Raw genomic sequence first — 21,468 nt, forward strand, 5'->3', positions numbered from 1 at the left:
TAGAGGGGCAGAATCACCTCCCTCTCCCTGCTGGCCACACTTCTTTGGATGCAGCCCAGGATACGGTTGGCTGCCTGAGCTGCGAGCGCACATTGCCGGCTCATATCGAGCTTCTCATCAACCAGCACCCCTAAGTCCTTCCCTGCAGGGCTGCTCTCAAGCACATCATCCCCCACCATGAACTGAAAACGGGGATTGCCCCGATCCAGGTGCAGGACCTTACACATGGCCTTGTTGAACCTCATGAGGTTCTCAGAGGCCCACTTCTGCAGTCTGTCCAGGTCCCTCTGGATGACATCCCATCCTTCTGGTGTGGCAACTACACCACTCAGCTTGGCGTCATCTGCAAACTTGCTGAGGGTGCACTCAATCTCGCTGTCAATATCATTGAGAAAGATATTAAACAACACCGGTCCCAGTGCAGACCCCTGAGGGACACCACTTGTCATGGATCTCCATCTGGACTTTGAGCCACTGACCACTACTCTCTGAATATGACCATCCAACCAGTTTCTTATCCACCGTAATGTCCACCCATCAAATCCGTATCTCTCCAATTTAGAGAGAAGAATGTTGTGTAGGAGTCTGTCAAAGGCTTTACTGAAGTATAGATAGATCACATTAATCAGTTTACCCGTGTCCACTGCTGCGGTTACCCCATCATAGAAAGCCACCAAGTTGGTCAGACAGGACTTGCCCCTGGTGAAGCCATGCTGGCTGCCATTAATCACCTCCCTGTCCTCCATGTGCTTTAGCATAGCTTCTAGGAGGATGTATTCCATGATCTCCCCAGGCACAGAGGTGAGGCTGACAGGTCGGTAGTTCTCAGGGTCACCTTTTCTACCCTTTTTAAAAATGGGCACAACGTCATCCTTCTTCCAGTCACCAGGGACTTCTCCTGACTGCCATGACTTTTCAAGTATCATGGAGAGTGGCTTGGCAACCACATCTGCCAATTCCCTGAGATGTCCCTGTTCATTGTAGGGAAGTCTGGATTACTCTTACAGGTCCCCTCCAACCCAAACTATTCTATGATTCTCTGAATATACCTGTCAGCTGGGACACTACAAAACTTCTTTCAGCAACTTGTACAGACCTCATCCCTTGGCTATTCTCTAGCGATTTCCCATTCCCTTACTGTTATATTAAACCCAAAACGAACAATAGATAAGTTTTAGATGGTATGTTGTGGCTAACGAACACAATTCTAAAGGCATAGTAGCATTTTCTTCCTGTAATTTTACAGTTGTTTAGATAGTTTGGAAATCAATTTTCAAAGTCAGCTCTTTACTGCTGCTCACACCTACCTGTGCTGAACCCTATAAAGAGGCAAGAGCTGCTCACTTACTTCACTTTATTAATAATGTTTGATCCTGCAAAAGAAACTTCCCTGTTTCCACAGGAGTCCTCACCTAGCAATCATCATTTCAAAAACACATCTTACCGGTATAATTCTTGTTACTCTATAGAAGTTTAAAAATACAAGTAAAGGTCATATGCTAATTTGACATTTCAAAATCATACTCAAACCTGAGGCTTCATGAAAGTATGTTTGATTATGACACTTGATGTACTCTATGTATAGGAGCAGCTTAAAATTACTTCTTATTGCTTTATAAACTGAAATCTTTCTTCAGTAAAACATAATTTTAAAAGGCCTTAAGTAGGGGAGAACACCTAGTCAAAGAATTTTATCCTTGTCCTGCTCAAATAACAGCAGATGTACCAAATAAAGTACTTTCCAAAAATTCTTGAGCAATCACAGTTCTCACTTAACTACCTCAATAATTTAGAAATAAAAAAAACCTTCCCTTCTTCCCTTTTGCCAATGTTGTTACTAAAACAGACACTTCACCTGTTTGAACTTGGAACATGTGAATTTCAACACATCAAAAGAAAAGCAGAAAATCTCTTTAAAAATGGGGAGGGGAATAATTTCTCAGGAACACTAAAGATATATATTGTATCTAGGCTGCTACTTACCGTATTCACCTCAACATCTCATTACTATCCTGTATTCCTACAGCATTATCTTTCCCTTGTTCTTTCATTTCTTGCAAAGTTTGTAAACTCTTCAGAGCAGGTTTGCCTTTCTATACAAGGCTTGACACAACAGAGGGCATATTTCCACCACAAAAGTAATACAGAGCAATTGATATAGGCAATATTATTCTTTTGTAAAAGGAAACTGGATCTTAAATTGTCCTTTTATATTATCTGGCTTCACTTGTCACTGATTTTTCAGTACGCTTCAGAACCTGCCTCAGAGGAATCATTTGACTGACAGTGAAAGATTTGATGGCTGGTTGGGGACAGCTGGGATTTTGGACTGCTAGAGAAGTGTAAAAGGCTATTTAAATTATGAATTAAGCACAAGAGGCCAATAATTATGTTTAAAAGATGACCCTGAAACTACCAGCTACTAATACCATCATGAGATTTCTGAGTTAGCAACAAACTGAGATATACTGAACATCCTTCTGAGGAAACCAAATAGTTTCTGGTTGGCTGCAGCTGCAGAACACCACTTCTGTCATATTCACAAGGTTCTCCTCATAGCCTGAGCGCTGGAAAAGCAGCAAACAGCTCTCCAGGGCACAATTTCATAACTATTTATGACAGGATTAGGTATTTATTTAGACTCCAATCTTCAACTTTTGATTTCCAGTCTCAGAAGCTTACAGCCTGCCTGCATACGCACTCAACGTACAAACTCAGGAGACCGGATGCCCAGCTGCCAGAATTAGCTGCTCAGCTTCTGAACACAGCAGCTTACAAGACGGAGGAAGGGCTAGAAGGCCATAACTTGCAAAGGGATCCACAGAAAAGATAAGACTAAATAGGTCATCAATTCTTAAACAGCTTGAAGAAGGTCATTCCTTTAGAACGATTCTGCTTCTTAGCTCATGGGAGGAGAAAGGTAGTTTCCTGATCTCTTACACTGTTCATCTCTTTCCTTTATTTGCAATTAAAAGACAATCTAGAGCCATTCACAGCAGTGGGTGTGGAGCAGACAATATCATCATTTCTTGTGCCATTTTACAGAGAACAAAGGAAAAACAATACGTACAGCACTTACGATTGATTCCATACTTTAGTCTCATACAGTCATTTAGTACTGGACGAGATCATCTTGGGAGCGGAGGGGAATTCTGCCCAGGAACTGAGAAGCTCCAGGCAGGGGATGTTTCGTAAAATGGAAAGCGAAGGAAAGAAGGGGGGGGGGGGGTAAAAAAAAGGGAAAAGGGGGGTAAAAGAAAAAGGGAAGAGGGGACAAGAAAAAGGGAAGAAGGGAAAAGCAATTTCCATGGTAAAAAATGAAAATGAACGGTAATACAGAAACTGTGTCTGCAAATCAGACAGACAGGTTTTTATTTTCATTTTTATTACAAAATCATTACGGAATAATCTGTTAACATTTAAAGTATACATTAAAAACATTCACAGCTCATCAGTCTACTAAAATGGAAATGAATGTAAAAAATGTATCTGATGCATTTTGTTCCCCATCATAAACAGTCAGAACTCAGGAGCTTGCCATCAGCAAAATCAGCCTGTCCAGCAGCTCTGTCTGTACTGCTTCAAATGACTGAGTGGCACAGGGTTCATTAATTTTTTTTTTTTTCATTTTTCAAAGCAAATCTAAGGACAGCAAAGGACATACAAAGTGCACCCTTCTTAAAAAAAAAAAAAATTTATACTAGGTGAAAAATAAAGCTCACTGGCATGGCTTTTTTTCTTCCAAGAACATAAGGAAAGATAGTTTTTAAAAATATTTACTTTCTGTTAAAATTTCAGTTAAATGTAACAGTTTCAAATGCAAAATTTGTTAGATGTGGACCCTGGTCATTTACAAGGTATTCAAAAATGAACATCACATACAGAGAGATGGAATTGCTGACTGTTTCAAAAGTGTAATTTTGCATAGAATGTGGTCGGTCAATAATTCATTCGCCAATTAACACAAGCCCTGCTCCTTTTATTTCCTTGGAGGTAGACAGATAGATATAAACATGTAGGAAGATACACGCCTTTCATAATTATTTTAGTTAAAAACCCACTGTTCTGTAAAACTCATTAGTCTTTAAATAAATGTATGTAATCCAGAACTTTTCATTTCCATAGCCACTCTTCAAAAATAACACATTATCATTCTCCAAAAACAATGCTTTCCAAGTGTAACACTGTAGCACTTACGATGCTCAGATTTGACAGCTGTACAGAGGATACTGTAAAATATATTAATTTTCTTGAGGTCTGAAAAAAACAGGGATGGGCTTACAGTCTAACATCAGTATTTAAAGATCTCAAGATAATCAAAATAAAGGACTAGCTTGTATAAATGGAGATACTATTAAATAGATATCCTGTCACTTCAAGAATTATGACTGAAGAGCAATTTGGTTTATTTGTTACCATCTGAGTGCACCATCAGCAATAAAGGAAAGTTCAAGGGCCTGCTGGGAAAGCACCGAATTTCAGAATTAAGCTACAAAATCCAACTCAGTTTTCATTCTGCAGAAGAGTGAAATAATCAATGTGCTGAAACTTCAAAACCTCATTTCCCCAGCTAGTCCAGCCAGGCTGTAGGTTGCGAGCAAACAACTCCAAGCATTCCACATCTGGCTTGATAAACTCTGCCAGAACCGCTGTGCAAGAGGAAAAAAAAAAAAAAAACACATAACAGTGACAAAGGTACAAATAACAACAGTAAATAAATAAAACCTCCCCTGTGCTGTCAGTGGATAAAACACAGAATGGTTCATTAAAATGAAAGAGGCAGAAAATTAATTTCAAGGATTTGAAACACCTGGAATATTTATAGAGAGAAAGTCATTTTAAATAAGTGCCCTTGAGATTCTGAACAATACTGCCAAGGCCTTCAACAGCCCTGATGTAATGGTTTCCATTTAGAGAAAGGGAATGAGGTTTCTACATAGAGGAGTTCTGAATTTTCCACAAATATCTACCTCCTAAGACATCTAAGACCTCCTAAAGACTCACATAACAGGGGCAACATTTCTATACATTAATTAAGAAATTAATCTCTTCCTTAATTAAGATCACACTTTTTCCTCCATATCTTAAACAGGGGCTATAAAATGCAAGGACTTCTTTTTCCTCCATACCAAACCTGGCAACTGAAGAAACATTTACGTAACTGTGTTCGTTCATTCAGTAACATAAAACTCAAATTTCTTTCACAGTTGGGCATTTTTACCGCTTCATTCAAAATAAAAATATGTCTAATATTAATATCAATTGTGGCAACAATTATGACTGGTATTCTTGGAGTGACAGAAAAAGATCTTGCATTTTGCCTGAAAAGTATTATTGTGAGCAGTTTATTGTTAAACATGTTACTTGTTATACAGAGCCATTTAGTTTGTGGCTGAGTCAAACAAATTCATCACTAGGTCTCAGAAAATAGCTACTAAGATATTATGTACAAAAATATGCATGAGAAAAGCTAAGGAGCACCCAACATAAAGGAGGCAGAAAGACTGAAAAATATCTGTATTAAAAATGACATATTAAGTTTTTATTGTAACTCGGGATGAAAAGAAGAACAACTAAGAACACATTTTCTTTTCCAAAGGGTATTTTGGTCACTTTTGTTCAGATCTCCCAGTGATTTCTAAATTTCTATAGCTTAAAAATACAGTTCCTAAATCCAACATTATGTTGCTTGACTCAATATCTTCAGATATGATCATTTCAGAAAGCAAAGATACATCCAATCAGCATACATCAAAGTATGACAGCAAATGCTTTTCTTTTTGGTGTAATCCAAGTCCTGACTTTCTGCATCTAGATTGGCAGTCACAGACTCCTCCTGTCAGACCCCAGCTGATCTTGTTACAGATTGCTCCTGTTGCAGACAGATGAGCATCCACTTCTCGACCGAGTTTCTACCAATCCCAGATGCATTTCCTACCTCACCCCTTCCAAAGCTTCAAATCAATTCAATACTTTTGCTTGAATATTTTGTAATGGCCGCTTCCAGGGTTTCTTGTATTTTGGCATGGCTTATAAATCTATTCTCCTCCCCTTAATCTTTAACAAATGTCAAAAGAAAGTCTCAGATGGGTTATCATCAAGGCAGTTTTTAATCTAAAAAATATTGCTACCAGCAGGGATCTTATTCTAAAAGCCTGCTTTTTTTAGAGGCAAAATGTTTGAACAAATCTAAGATTTGCAGAGATGAGTCTGGGAAGTTTAGAGGAAAATGTACATACTGACAGAAAACTTGATGCACTGAGCACTGCTGTTTGGTGTCATGGGAGTTCAACTAATTAGATACCACTTATGAGTAGCTGCTTTTATACTATTTTGCAAACCCACCACACTAAAAGAAATGTGGTAAAATTTGTTATTTTTCCATGCTTTATTTAGCTAAGGACTTCTGTGCACAATTTGCTGCCAGCATTTTAACAATGGTCTTCCAAAAATCTATTCTCTTGATCAACTAAGAGAGCCCATGTTGCAAGAAGCTGCAGTTTTTCTGTAGAAGAGAAAGGAGAGACTGTAGAAAGCAAAGCTCCAAAGCTTACAAGAAGCTCTCTGGGAGCAGATCCTGACACCTGTATGACATCTTTTTGACCCTAACAGGCATAAGATCGTGCATAGCTTAATGCAGAGTCCAGGCTTTATCGGAGGTTTTTTTCCCGTCTCCATATAAAAACAAAATAGAACCGTGTTATGCTTTAGATAGGCTTTTCAGTAGAGAAAGCAATTATTTAGGTGACAAAATTTCATTAATAGTACATTAGTAATGATGACATTAGTTCTTAAAATGCATAGATTAAAAATATCATCACAGCAGTAAATCCAGTAACCAAAAGCAGTTTTAGTAATCACCAAAAACTTCTATTCCTAAGAGAACAAATTTTAAAAGCATGCTTAGGACATTCAACCAATCTCAAAGACTGGGAAGAAACAGCTTCCCCTTATCTTTTGAACTTCCATTATCCAGACAGCAAATTCTGCATGGCAAATCAGACAAAAACTGAAAATTATTTTGCTGGCTTTTTACTGTCTGATTTGTGAGCCATGCAAAGCACAAAGCATACAACTGAACTCATTTCATAGCAACTCTTCAAAAGAGTTCACAGTGTAGAGGTCTTTATTGCCCAGTTTGTCTAAACCCTGAACAGAGCAGGACCAGAAAATAATAGTAATAAACATACATACTAAAAAAAACTGTAGAAGAAACAGCTATAATAAGAATAATCTATAAAACAGGAAAAGGAAAAAAGGTATTTGAACTTATGCACTGTTTCACATGATCTGTGTAACAATATCTTCTATGTCATTTCTAAGAGCAACATGGAATTGAATTAGGAAGAAAACCTGCTGTTATTTGAATCAAAACCAGGAGTAATAAAATTTCATTTTAACACATTTGCATAAAGAAGCTTAAGTACATTTACAATGACATATTAAAGCTCTAAGCATTGAACACAGCATATGCATCACCAAAAAGCCCTGCAGTCACAATTTCATGGTTAAATGCACTGTAGGAACCCAAACATCTCTTTTTGATGGCTTACTTTAATTTACATCTTTGTCTCCCCCCAGAGACATAAACTGTTATAATCAGTCATTAAGTGGCTACATATGTACCAACATACAGCTTTATAGTAGTAACAAGAAATAAAGTGCCAGACAGCATCAATAAATACTAGTATTTTTGGCTTTGTTACTACTTAAACAAAGCATAAAGAATGCATGTGACTCATCAAGTGTCCTTCTCCCCCAACACCAAAACTCTGCTTTTGTTCAAATTTCTTTTGAATCACTCTAAGATGTAGCTCAGCTGCTCTCTACTGGCCACTTGAGAATACTCTCTGATTGAGAAAGAGATAACCCTTTCACAGCACTGAAGTCGAAGCATCAGCAATTAGTCTTATGGTCTACCTTTTTATTCCATAACCAAGTTCTAGAATGGAGCTGCCAATACTTTGAGGTTTTTATAAAAACCTTGTAAATCACTAATACTGCTCAACAGCAAACTAATTTTTCAAACACAAACAAATGCTGCACTATGGTCTTAAACCCCAGCATTCAAGTAAAGATTCATGAAATACATAGATTAGCATGGATAATTTCTTTCAAAATCCATTCAGCATCTTAATTTACAACAGATTTGCCAATGTTTTCTAGATTCTGCCCTAACAAAGGAATCGTTTTGAAGACCATTCTGGCATTAGACCTTTATAATACATACAAACTGCTGTTCTGCACCCTTGGATACCTCACAAGTTTCCTGTTTGTGTTTGAGTGTGCTGCTAAGTATTGGTTTTCTAAAAAAAGGCCATAGGTGGCTGCCTCCCAAATCTCTACTCTACCATTCATTAGTTTAAATCAACACACATACCTCCTGCTGTAGCCCTAATTCTTAAAGATGTGGCTTCAGAACTTCAAAAAAAGATCTTTCTAGAATGAGATTTTTTTATTTTTAGCTAACCAAAGTATGTGCCTTCCATTAGTTTTTTAACAGGTGTGTGTGTATATATATATATATATATACACGCGCTATTTTAAAAAATACAAGCTCAAAATGCAAATTCAAGAGCCTACCTGAACATATAACAACAGCTTTCTAATTAAAGCTGTTCTGGTCCTTGGGAACAGAAAAAGGAAAGCACATGAATGAAGCAAACTACGATGCCTCTCCTCTCCAACAGTATTATGCATTTCTTCTACTTGCCTTTTCTGATGCAATTATATAGCACCCACATGAACCCTCAATATCCGCATATTCGTGGTGAGTTTTCCCCTTGGGCGAAGACGAAACCACTTTTGTGAGAGGGATTAACCGTTTCTTACCATAGCACTGTAAAGCACTCAGGTCCTATAATAATGGAAGTAAGTACAACTTTCTATTCATGAAGTTAGTCACAGTGCTCCAAAACAATGTGTAAAAGGTAAGATATCACAAAGAACCCTACAAATCCTTTAGACTAAACTCTGCGAAGTTGAGTTCACACCCACGCTAACTGACTGGCTGAAGTTACTGAATTAATTTCAGTAAACTAAATACAGCTCTTCAGAAATAAGTATGTATGCCTTATTTGTTGTCTATTGTTAATAGTTTTAAAATAATTAAGTTTTTTTTGATTTAAAGGCACAACTGTAATGCAGGTATATATGCAACCTATGCAGAAATAAAAACATTTTCTTTCAGGATGATGTAATAAAGAGATTTCTGCTTTTATCAACCAAGAAGAAGATATCATAACTTATATATAAATTCACAAAGTGGTGTTTGCCCCCCAAGACACTTTAGGTCACTTGGCATTACTTCATACAAACACTATCTTTAAAATCTTTCTGCACCCTTTCAAAAACATTGAAAAAATGCAACATTTTTAGAAACACTGAGGAAGCACAAGTCCTGTTGAGCAAAACCGCTTGGCATATGGGGAATTAAGGCATTTCATACATAAGGATATCCCATTCTAGGCACATCATTTCAAATGTCCAAGTCCAGTGCCTTACAGAAACATTACATATCAACAAAAACGTACCAGTAAGAGGGGGTTTATGTGAATGCAGACTGCAGGGTATGCTGACAATTAACTTATGTTCTGGAATTGGAAGCACATCTTCAGATTTCCTGTCATATAAATCAGAAGAAGAAAAGAAGTGTAAATACCACCAAAGGTGACACTAAAGGTCTTACAGAGCTACTTAGATGGGAGGTAACACACAACATCCATTCAGAGCCAAACCACACATAAGTCTAAGGGAAGTTAAATGTTGCTTAGTCATAATACATAAAAGGACAGTTCATGAAATTGCTGAGGCTTTAGACAAAATGTGGGTAACAATGGCCACACATAGCAACTGAGAACAAACAAGGTAGTCCTACACGTTGTCCTGTGTAGAAAAACACCAGTATTCCCAAAATGGCATCAGCTTGTGCAAGGACTCATGGTCCAAGGCAACTTGTCACAGTAAGGCCTGTCGACGAGGGTTTTATCTAATGCTTTTCCCAACACAGGTGGATATAACAAAGTTTTCTGTCCTTTAATCTTACTAAAGCACTCCCTTATCCCAAAGCTAATAAGGCTATTTTTAGGTCCAAAATCAGCCAAAAGATGACAGCAAGAGAAGATACTGGGACATATATTGTATAAAGAACAAGCGACATACATACAAAGAGAATCCTAGCAGCCTCAAAAAAAGACGTTCACCACAAATAGTCTGGCATACCTTAAGGCTTCCTCTTCACCTCCTCGAACTCTCCCCAATACAAGAACTTCATAGGGCTTTTTGTGTAAAGAATCCAAAGGCAATACAAATTCTCCAGCTCTAGTAATCTGACAAAAAGGAGTTAAAAACTGGATATAAAAATCTTCCACTGTGTATGTTATCAAAGACATTTTCTTTGATAAAAGGGAAGATACTGACAATATCATACCTTGCAAATACACAAGTACATAGTAATAAATAGACAAATGATAAGAATATGAAAAGCCCTCTCAGACTTCAAGAAAGCAACAAAACAAACCGAGAACTTACTTTTACCCAATGCCACTCAGCAAGTGTTTTCACAGACCAATGAGGATAAAGTTCATCCTTAACAAAACGTAAGTGCTTCTGTCTATTAGTCACCCACATGACTACAAGACAATTTGGAGCAGCTAGTGCTGGTACAGGAATCTGCTTGATTTGCCATGAATCCAAGTAGCTGTACCTATATGCCAGTAAAGTGAGAAAGCAAGTTAGCATGCACCAAATACAAAAAATTGCAAAGTAAATAAGTTACACAGCCAAGACATTTCAAGAACTATTGCCTGACAATACAGACCTTAAAAATGGATCAAGACTGACACCCGGTGGTAAAATATGACAGATTTTGATATAAAATCATTAGTGTACGTACTTAAGTTTTGCTGAGCAGAACCTATAACTACCTATTTCTATTATTCCCTCAAATAAAGTATTACAAGTTGTGATTCTGAAGAAGTCTAAAAGCCCACGTTTAATTTAAGAACTGTCATATGTAATTCAATACTCTCATCTTCATGCCAGAACAAAGCTATTTAGTGAAAAGCAGCTCTTCCATCAATGTAACATTATTCAGTTTTCATAATAAGCAATCTCTCTTTCAAATGAAAATGACAAGTGAGTCATTTACAAGTGCAAGGGCAATACTAATTTGACTGGCAAGTTAAAGGTCATAAAAGAGTAATCACTTCTCCAATTATTTGCAGAAGGTATTCATTATTTTCATATTATCATACACGGTAAAAGTTCTTTAGGTTATTCAGGACAGTTCTGCATATTTTTGAACTAACTGTGTGACACATCAGTGAATACAGTATGCTTTCCAGATTCTGTCCTGTTCTACCATCTAGCATCTCATGATGCTATTGCACACTTTTAGTGAGTTGCAATTTGTGGAACCTACACATTGCAGTATTAGAAACACTGGCACACTGCCTACTGGAACTGACAGCCAGCATCTGGGTATCTGTGATCCCTAACTCATAGTGTCACAGAATGCCAGGTTGGAAGGGACCTCCAGGATCATCTGGTCCAACCTTTTTAGGCGATATACAGTTTAAATTAGATAGCCCAGCATCCTGTTAAGCTGAGCCTTAAGCATAGGGGAATCTACCACTTCCCTGGGGAAGATTATTCCAATGTTTAACTGTTTTACGGTAAAAAATTGTCTTTTGGAATCCAATCAGAATCTCCCCAGAAGCAATTTACATCCATTATTATAGAATCACTGAATGGTTTGGGTTGGATGGGACCTCAAAGATCATCTAGTTCCAACCTCCTTACCATGGGCAGGGACATCCCACTAGATCAGGCCGCCCAAGGCTCCATCTAACCTGGCCTTGAACACCTCCAGGGATGGGGCATCCACAACTTCCCTGAGCAACCTGTTCCAGTGCCTTTTCCATGTGACTCCCTGTAAAAAGGGAGTCTCCATCCTCTTGATAGAGACCCTTTATGTACCAGTACATGGAAAAAAAGTCTCTTCTATGCCTTCTGCTTTCAAGGCTTAACAAACACAGTTCTCTCAGTTATTTAATACAACAGTGAGAAACGGGTAACAAGGCTAAAATCCAAAACAGCCTGGGCTAGCCTGCCTAGAGGAAACAAGATTCACAACCCAGATGTGTAATGCTTAATGAAGATTAGTCATCAACAAGGTAACAGCAGAGATAGAAAATAAAGGCAAAAAAATGGAAGAGCTAAAGGAGAGAGGGTCTTGCTGGCTAATTCATCCTTGTGAATAACTACAGTTTTCCTTTGAGTAACTTACATAGTTAAGAAATACACCTAAATGAGTTTAACTCTGGGTTTCTAGAGTGCTTCCAAAGTAAAATCTACTAATTGGTCTCTGCATCTTCAACTTATGTCTACATAACAAGCTACAGAAGCTACAGTAGACATTATTCCAGAAAGTTACAGGGCTATATTTCCTGTCTGCCCTTCTTTCACACAGATACAATTCTATGGTAATCAAGAGAGCTCCACTGACATAAGTCTGATGTTACTCGGTGGAGAAGCCCATAAAATTTTAAGTTAATGACTTCATAAACTACAGTACTCAAAGTTCCTATTGCTATTGAGAATGTACTGCTGCTTTATCACATTCTCTCTTCTACCAATCAGATTGAAGCTGAAACTACAGCTCAAATAAAAAAAAAAAAAGTATTAAAAACCTAAAACTTCTAAATTGACCCTCAGATCTGGAAATACTTCATCTATCTAGATTTATGCCTGCTAAAGCAACCCTATTAATTCCAAACTAAAATCTAGGCGATCTTGGCCTTACAAAACAGCTGACTCCAGGCTTTCCTGATAAGTCTCAAGGACTAACATTCTCTCACCAGCTAGGTAATTTAGGAACTACTCTTTCAAATATTTTGTATGCACAGTATCCAGCCTTTTCAGTGAAATCCCTGAGACATTTCATAGACTTGAAGGTAGGCATGTGCAGAAATATTTGCTAGCTTAAGTTATAGTCTATTGGTCTTGGATTGCATCTGTATATTAAAATGTTCGTTAACCTCTGTAAGCTAAGATGAAGTTTGTTTGATTTTACTATAAAATTTACCTGTTACTCCTTTTAACAGACTTATTCTCCCATGGTGGATCAATCACAATTACATCATATTTTTTCTTGTCTGGTAAGTTAAAAAAAAAAAAAGACACCAGTAAATAGGTTTTAAAATAAATCTACTAGTTAAAACTGATAAAGGCTTCACTACTCACATCCAGACAACATTTAAAGAGCCAGTTACGCAGCAAAACCACAACTGTCTTCTGTTCTTTCCAAATAAGAAGTTAAAAGGCTTCTAGCATGCTTGTTGTAATTCAGATAATCACATAATTCTAGGACTTTTAGGCTTATCACCTAAGAGGAGGATGTTTATGTGATCTATGCCAGATCACTCCAAGAAGTTTTGAACATCTTGTAGACTTTCAGAGAAAAAGAAGTTATAGCAGAGCACAAGTCTCAAAGATGAAAAAATCTCCAAGTTTCCTAGCAGCAGCTATGTAATAAGGCACCCAGCTGAGTGAAATGCTACAGCCAACACAAGATTCCTGTCCTGTTTACCTTTCAGCAGGACAACTGGGACATGCAGAGCTCCAAACTAGCCCTGAAAAACTGCAGTACTGGAGGTGAGGAGAGACAGATAGCTAGGCCCAATGTGTGAAATGGAAATTAACAGACAAGAGGAAGAGAACTGAGTTTTCATGGGAGAAGCTGAGTTCACTGTTTACTGTTATTGGAGGACATAAGACATAGGACACAAGCACACAAACAAAACTCTGCAATTTTATCCTTTTAACAGAACATATTTGTTCCTTCACTGAATCTGATGCTAATTATTTAAACAGCTAATAAGAACAATAGCCTAATATTTAGCATCCATTAAATGTGCTTTCTACACTTTATTCCTTTATTAACATTGGAGATGCTACACTAAAAGCCATTTCTTGCTACCAGCAAGAAATGCTTCTCTTTTGGCAGGTGAAAGGGAAGAAATAAAATACTAATTAAAATGAACAGTAGACTTCCTAAAAAAAAATATCTGTAGTCCAGACATTATATTAATACTCACTGTCAGTTACTTAAAATGAATTTTCACAAATTTCTTGGATTGCTCTCTAACACTCTGGGAGAATCCAAACTTGCTACACACGCAGCTGTGATTCAGAAAACAGTGACCTTTCATCTTTTGTAAAGTTGAAAAAAGTAACTGGCTAAAATCCAGACTTTGGATATAAAAATCAGTATTTGGGTAACAAGATTCTACCTCCTGCAAGTCTTCTTAACTAAAAAAAAAACAAAATAAAAAAAAAAAATCAGTGAACATCCAAGTTTCTTATTAGAAGGGAGAAAATACAGGTAACTAACAGATCTGAAATTACTGATTAGAGGGCAGAGTAGCAATCCCCAGCTCCTGCTCACAGGCAACATCTGTCTTACAAGACTGTCCAACAAAGCTTAGCTGCTGCTAATAATACAAACAGCAAGTTTACAGTTGGACTTCATGGTCTTTCCCAACCTGAACAATTCTGTGATTCTGTAAATAATGATGATGATGAAGGTCAAACAGAAAGCTACTGGAAAGATGAAGTACAGTGAAACCTGTCGCATTTTGTCAGCTTAGAACTTTCCGCATTGCCTATTAAGGCTGGGGATAATGGCTTGGATAGCTTTCGATTTACTTTTAGAGCAGTTAATTTTAAAACCCTACCACTTCCCTACCTCTGATTTTGGCTTAAGCCAATACTCTCAGCTGTGAAATGTAGCAGCTGAGAAGTCAACTCACATTTGCTGATCATGGTCTTATTAAAGTGGTGTTCACCTCCTGCTTGGGTGCAGCAGACTCTTAAATTTATCTTCTCTGGGGGACATTTGGGTTGGTTTCGCAATCATTTTAAGCCAATAGACCCTGCTGCTGAACTGGATGAATCTGTAAGGGAATCCTTGCTTTAAGGTGCATAATTTCATGCCTCTCCCACGACCTAATCTAGCTGAAAAACAAGACAGCAGGAGCATCACCCCAGCAGCATCACAGACTTACTTATGTTAAAGCCTCATCCTGTGGTACAGGAGCCCAGCAGCACAGCTACCCCAAGTGCAATGTTTTTACATGACTTCTATACTAATAGAGGCTCAGAACACACGTAGCAACTGTCATATTTTGGGCTTCATGTAAAATGCTGTGGCAGAGAAGCCTCCTGGAGACTGGTAACTTCCCCATAACATGAGCTCCTAAGTGCTCAAAATCCCTTTGAAAACCCTCAACTATTTGCACAAAGTTAGAAATGCCACTTTGAAAGCTTGCAGCAGCATTTCCTATCAGCATAATGCTGCGTGTTTAAATCTGTTCACCAAGTCCTTAGTCAATAACATTAAACTCCCTTCTCAAGCAGGAGAGAAGCAGTAAATTCTAATGCTTAAAAGATACTTACAGTTCAGCAGGGGCTGTAAACACGAAATATCAGATAAAAGGAAACTGCTTTTTGGTGGCACCAAGTACTTCTGCCCCATTAACACAATTATCTTTGCAAAGTTTGAGCTGTTTTCTGTAACACATGAAAGCAGGTCCTGCTCTGGAATGGAGGTTTCATCATCTAGCACATGTACAGCTTCATGGTTGCTTTCATTCACAGCTGGAAACTGCTTTGCCATTTCACATAACTCAGCCAACCCACAGCCAATGTGTCCAGGAACACCGTTCTTCCTGCAACTGAGTTCTGCAGCAGTGGGGTGAAGAAAACCACTTTTGAGACCTTCTTGGACTAAATGCGAAGTGCCTTCCCAAATAAGCTTCCTGATCTGTCATAATGAAACAAGGGAAAAAGAAATTATTTTAAGTATCTACTTGACATGGGAATGCGACAGACATTCTCAATCTGTAGAGTGGGAAAAGGATCCTTGCCAAATGAAATCATTGTCTCAAAAGCTACAAGGGCATAATAATGAGGCCATGCCAACTTCTGCTGTTGGTTTCTTGTAAAGTGACAATTTAATTAAGAGACTAGAGAAAGGAGGAGTGAAAGACTACTGAATTTCTTAGATAACAGAGGTGGAATAATGTTGTTCCAAACAAACAAATTTCAAAGCAATAATTTGAAGTATAAGCTAAAATTCTAATCAATTAATTTCAAGTTACCGTGCAAATAAGCATATTTTAATTGAAATGTATACTGTGATCTGAAAATCAGTATTTTTCCCATTTTCATTCACTTTGAAAAACAATAGTTTATGCATTTTAAAAGTAAAACAGAAGTACAGTAAGTACATCAAATTACTAAAATTTGGATTTGCATCTTTTCTAAGTAACACACCTCTCAAATAATCTCCAGCGAGTCCATGAAGACAAGATTCTCGGATCTATATACCCTCTTATTCACTGCAGCACCCTCCCTTTACAAACCAAGAAGACCTACTCTATTCCCAAATCATTGACCCTTTGTGAGTTTTAATTACCAATGAGGCATTTTTGTTCATTTAGAGTAGAAATATTGTCAGTTCTAGTGGCTTCATCAAAGGTTAAAAATACTTATGGCTTCTAAAGCTCCCAATTATGGAATCTTCAACTTTACAAGATGTTTTTACAGAATAATCTTTATTACAATTTCTAAATTGATTGGGGGAGAAAGAATTTTCTTTATTATTAATTTCTTTAATAGCGCCACTATCCAGATATCTGAGAGTACAGTCAAAACTTTTTAGTACCTAGGTTTGCGATAGTAAAAGTCAATGCTGCTTTAACAGAATTAAGAAAAGCACTTTAAGAAATGCAACAAGTTGTACAGTTCAATTATCGCAGATGTTTTTTCTTCTTACATTCATGTGTTAATTTCCAGGTGGACAAAGCCTCTTGACTAGCAAACAGTTTAAACAGTAGTTTTAATGAATGACTGTTGATGGAATTTAGCATATTTTGAACTGTTCCCTATGTTGACTCTGACTGAAATTTATAAACAGATTCAAAGCTTACTTTCACTGGCAGACAAATCTGTAGTCTTTTATTGAAAAGCAATTCTATAAATATGAATAAGTGACAAATAATCTGAATTGACTTGCCAAACTACGACCTTTAAACCTACAAATACAGCAAAAAACAGTACATTCTAATCTATGAATGGTTTCATAGAAAGGCTAACAAGGATCACAGATTTTTCAAAACTGTCTGTTTTGTATATTCACAAAAAAATCACTTGATGCTACACAGGCCTCCGAGACAAACTTTTTCTCTTCATTTCTTCCCATATTCCTATTGTTGAATGACTTTATTTTAGCTGAACAGTTTTCATACTGAGAAACCTCTATTTGATGTTGAACTTCCAAGTTCTCTTCTTTAAGGCAATTCTGCATGTGCATAGCTTATTCACAATAATAATTACAGGACCTCTACACTGTATCACAGCAAACTGTGCATATTTACTACAAGATCGTTGCCATGTAAAAGAAAAATGTAGTCATTTAAATATAGTCCAAAAGGAAAAGAATTAAGCAAAAAGCCCAACATAACCAACACCTTCGTCAGAGGAAAGAAATCAGCCCCTTTAAAAAAGGACACAACCTTCTCTAGCAGATAAAACCAAAACACACACACACTGTGGGCCTTAAAGCAGTCATCAATAAAGAGTGCATCAAAGCTCTTCACTCAAAGATTACAAAACACCATGACTCCCTCATCACTAGCAGGCTAACCTATACCCATAGAAGAATTAATGCTAAAATAAGTAACTTGCCCCCCCCCCTTAAGCGCAAGCTTACATCCACAAACTATTAACAGACTACAACTAGTACTTCAAGTCCAACAAGACCACATACTATATATCCTGTTAACCCAACACTAGGTTAGGGGCTGAAAGTGTAGGTCCTAATTCTGGTTCACATCACGGTTTAGGAAAGCAGTAAGGATACGAGGTCCAACACAATAAAAAAAAACCAAGACTGTGCCTGTAACTCTTTTTATTTAACAAATTAAGATCAACCACAATCACCTTCAAAATAGCTTCCTTCGGTGTTTTGTGTCAGATCTCATGCATCATCCACAGATTACATTTCTAGGATTTACCAACACCCTTCAGTACCATTCAGTTATAACTTCACCAATACGCAACTGACACAAGCCTAAATAGATACTTGAATTCTAATTCATTCATAATGTTTCGGTATGGCAATGTAAAATATTAGAGGGAATAATTCTTTCTTATTAGCAGAAGCAAGACATCTTAGGGCACAATTGGTGAGAGATGCTTTGAATAACTTCAGCAGCGTCCTGACATACTATATACGAGTTGATCTTCACAATAGTTTAAGCTGTTTATTTCAAATCAGTCCCTCCTGTTCAACTAATATTCAACTCATCACATGCTCAGTTATCCGTTACAGTAAAAGAGATTTTGTGAATACAGCTTTCAGGTCTTTGAAATGCTTTAGCTGCAGTTTCACGTCTAGTTTGTTTCACATAAGTATTCTCTGTATGCACTTATGTATTTAAGGACTGGAGAGGTGGCCTTTCCGTTAATGGAACGAGTGACAAGAACAGAATTTGTTTGCAACCACGTCTTGCATTCCATACATGCCCAAAGTCAGGTACCGTGCACTTGCACAGTAAACTTTTGTCCACACTTACCTTTGAATGGTACTCTAAAGCATCCAGCTCACCTTGGTTCAATACACATTTCCTTTTACGTTTCTGCAGAATGAGCAAACGGGAAAAAAAAAATCCACAATACTCCATGATGAAACAGAAAAATAAATAATCAAACATAACAATTACAAATTAACTCTTTTAAAAGCAGAAGAAACTTTCCAACTGTTTCTTTCTCTATCACACTTGCTCAATTAGCAAAAAGGTGATCTCAAAATACCTAGGCTGTTGTAGGCATACTCAAGGTACACAGACTTAAAGCTGGGACCTGAAGGTACCTAGCGCATGCCACAGTTCATGTTCTTGCCTCCTTTGGGCCTGTACTGGAAGGTACTTTTTCAGCTGCCAAGTGCAGTTTACCAAATACAGGAGAAAATTAACTAAGTCTCCATGATTACATTTGTTGGTTTAGACTCGCAACTCTTGTTTTTCTGGTCCATAAGGAACAGTACTGAACAATCTACATATTGAAAACAAATTCTAACTGTCCTTCTTTCCTTGTTAATCTACACAACCTTGACAGCTACCGCAGCTTCAGCTCCAGTGCCTGACCACAACCAACACCCACCAGAAGATGAGTAATCCATTGCTTTTGAGTCACAGGATGCAAGTCACTGATATAAAGGACACACAAATACCCTCATGAATGCTTACATTTACATGCAACTTGAAATCTATTGTGATAAATTTCTGCTTTCCGGCATAACCTCAGGAAACTGAAATGTGCAAGGCAATGTTAGGTGGTATAGTATTTGCCAGGGGATTACTGTCGTTTACAATATTACAGAGAACATACCTTCTTGCCAGTGGCCACAGAATCTCTGACGCCACTCTTGCTTCCTTCTTGGTGTTCCTCTCTCTTGCTGTCGGCCTTTATTTCCGTGAGACTCACTTCAGGGCATCCCTGCCACAGCTGCTCCTCAGGAGCTGCAGCTACATGGGGCTTATAAATGTCAAAGAACTCCTCCCGAAAGACATATCTCATTTTTGCTTTTTTACCTTCTGTTTCAATTTCATCTCCAGGATCAGGAATGAGATCATCTCTTGATGAAGAGGTAGAAGGAAAGTTAGAAGAAGCATGACAATCTCCAGTAGATATGACAGAAGCATTGGGAGTGACACCACCAGGGTATGCAAAGGAGTCACAGATTTCATAACCACAGTGGTTGATGAATGAGAGATGATCCACAAGCCAGCCCGATGTCAGATGATGTACCACAGACATCATAGCTCTGCTTTTCCAGAAGAAAAAACAACTTCCTGAAACTGTAGACGGCAATCGTATGTACTTCCTGAAGCAAAGTCCTCCTGGGGAAAATATTTTAAGAGTTCACTTTTCCTAATGATCACTGTGAGCTATCTTCTGACAGACATTTCCATGCACACACAGTACACACTGTAGAAACTCCTGACTTGTGCCGGTTACCCCATTATAGGTTCTATTTCACCCCTATTTCACTTTTTTACAGTAAGCAAATCTTAAATAAGTTTCTATATCTTTATACAGTAAAGATTTAATCTAAGATGACTCTGTTAGCAAGTTAGAAAATAAGTGAACTTCCCTTTAGTGGAACAAGCTACAAGAGCAGAAATTGTTTGCAACCATGTTTTGCATTCCATACATGCCCAAAGTCAGGTACCGTGCACTTGTAAAACACGTTTTTGTTCAGACTTACCTTTGAATAGTATTCTAAAGCATCCAGCTCACCTTGGTCCACTACGCGTTTCTTTTTACGTTTCTGCAGAAGGAGCAAATGGGAGCAAAAAATCCACATTACTCTGCAATGAAAAGAAAAAAAAAAAACCTAATCAAACACACCTGAATCACAAACCAACTCTTTTAAATTCAAAGGTGAAAACACCACAGCAATCAGCACAAGAATATGGAGATGCTGGTGCAGGTCCAGAGGAGGGCCATAAATATGATGAGAGGGCTGGAGCACCTCTCCCATGGGGTCAGGCTGAGAGAGCTGGGGTTGTTCAGCCTGGAGGAGAAAAGGCTACACGGAGACCTTCTAGCAGCCTTCCACTACATAAAAGGGGCTACAAGAAAGCTGGGGAAGAGCTCTTGTATCAGTGAGTGCAGCGACAGGATGAGTGGTGACAGCTGTAAACTAAGGGAGGATGGATCAAGGCTGGTTGTAAAGGAACACTTTTTTTTACAACGAGGGCAGTGAAACAATGGCACAGGTTACCCAAGGAGACAGTGAAGGTCCCATCCCTGGAAACATTCAAGGCCAGGTTGGATAGGGCTCTGAGAAACCAGATATAGTTAAAGACGTCCCTGCTCCTGCAGGGAACTTGAACTGGACGGCCTGTAAAGGTCCTTTCCGACCCAAAGCATTCCATGATTCTACGATACAAACCCAAGGTTGCCCAGGCGCGGTCACGCACGCGGAGAAGCGCGGGTCTCCCCTGCTCTGCGCCCCGGCTCCGCGGGGCTGGAGAGGAGCGACACGGCGGTTCCAAGCCCTCACGGGGGTGGGCAGGGAGATAGTTGCCCTCCACGGCTGTCCCTGACGCTCGCCACAGCGCCTCGCACACTCATAAACCCTGCCCCAGGAGTGCCGCCATCTTGTTGTACGGCACAATTGTCACCGCCCCCACCCCCGTCCTCAGGAGCACTTCCGGGTGCATCAGGCGGTTTGTGGATAAGCGACCAGCGCCTCGGACACTCACAGCCGCCGGTTTGCCTAGCCGTGAGCGCCGACATCTTGTTGTACGACACAACCCTCCCTCCCTCTCCCAGAACTTCCGGGCGGATCAGGCACTTAGTGAGAGAGCGGCCGGGCGACCGGAAGTGATGACA

At 38.5% G+C, this 21,468-nt stretch overlaps 1 protein-coding gene across 3 annotated transcripts; it reads right to left on the reverse strand.

Moving 5' to 3' along the window:
- Positions 1 to 3,346: 3,346 nt before the first annotated feature.
- On the reverse strand, positions 3,347 to 21,449 carry METTL4 (methyltransferase 4, N6-adenosine). 3 transcript variants are annotated; one of them, XM_054058928.1, is made up of 10 exons: positions 21,339 to 21,449; positions 20,336 to 20,438; positions 19,456 to 19,967; positions 18,642 to 18,704; positions 15,460 to 15,826; positions 13,088 to 13,157; positions 10,531 to 10,705; positions 10,222 to 10,328; positions 9,534 to 9,622; positions 3,347 to 4,649 (listed from the first exon to the last, which is right to left on the reverse strand). In XM_054058928.1, the coding sequence occupies exons 3-10, from the start codon at positions 19,885 to 19,887 to the stop codon at positions 4,504 to 4,506; spliced, it is 1,449 nt and encodes a 482-aa protein (XP_053914903.1). In that variant the 5' UTR covers positions 19,888 to 19,967; positions 20,336 to 20,438; positions 21,339 to 21,449; the 3' UTR covers positions 3,347 to 4,503. The 3 variants fall into 3 exon arrangements, with proteins under 3 accessions (XP_053914903.1, XP_053914902.1, XP_053914904.1); XM_054058927.1 differs by lacking the exon at positions 21,339 to 21,449 and adding an exon at positions 21,026 to 21,301; XM_054058929.1 differs by lacking the exons at positions 3,347 to 4,649; positions 21,339 to 21,449 and adding exons at positions 4,657 to 8,857; positions 21,026 to 21,303.
- Between the last annotated feature and the right edge of the window lie 19 nt (positions 21,450 to 21,468).

This window comes from Cuculus canorus, chromosome 2 (assembly GCF_017976375.1).
Source record: "Cuculus canorus isolate bCucCan1 chromosome 2, bCucCan1.pri, whole genome shotgun sequence".
Lineage (NCBI taxonomy): Eukaryota > Metazoa > Chordata > Aves > Cuculiformes > Cuculidae > Cuculus > Cuculus canorus.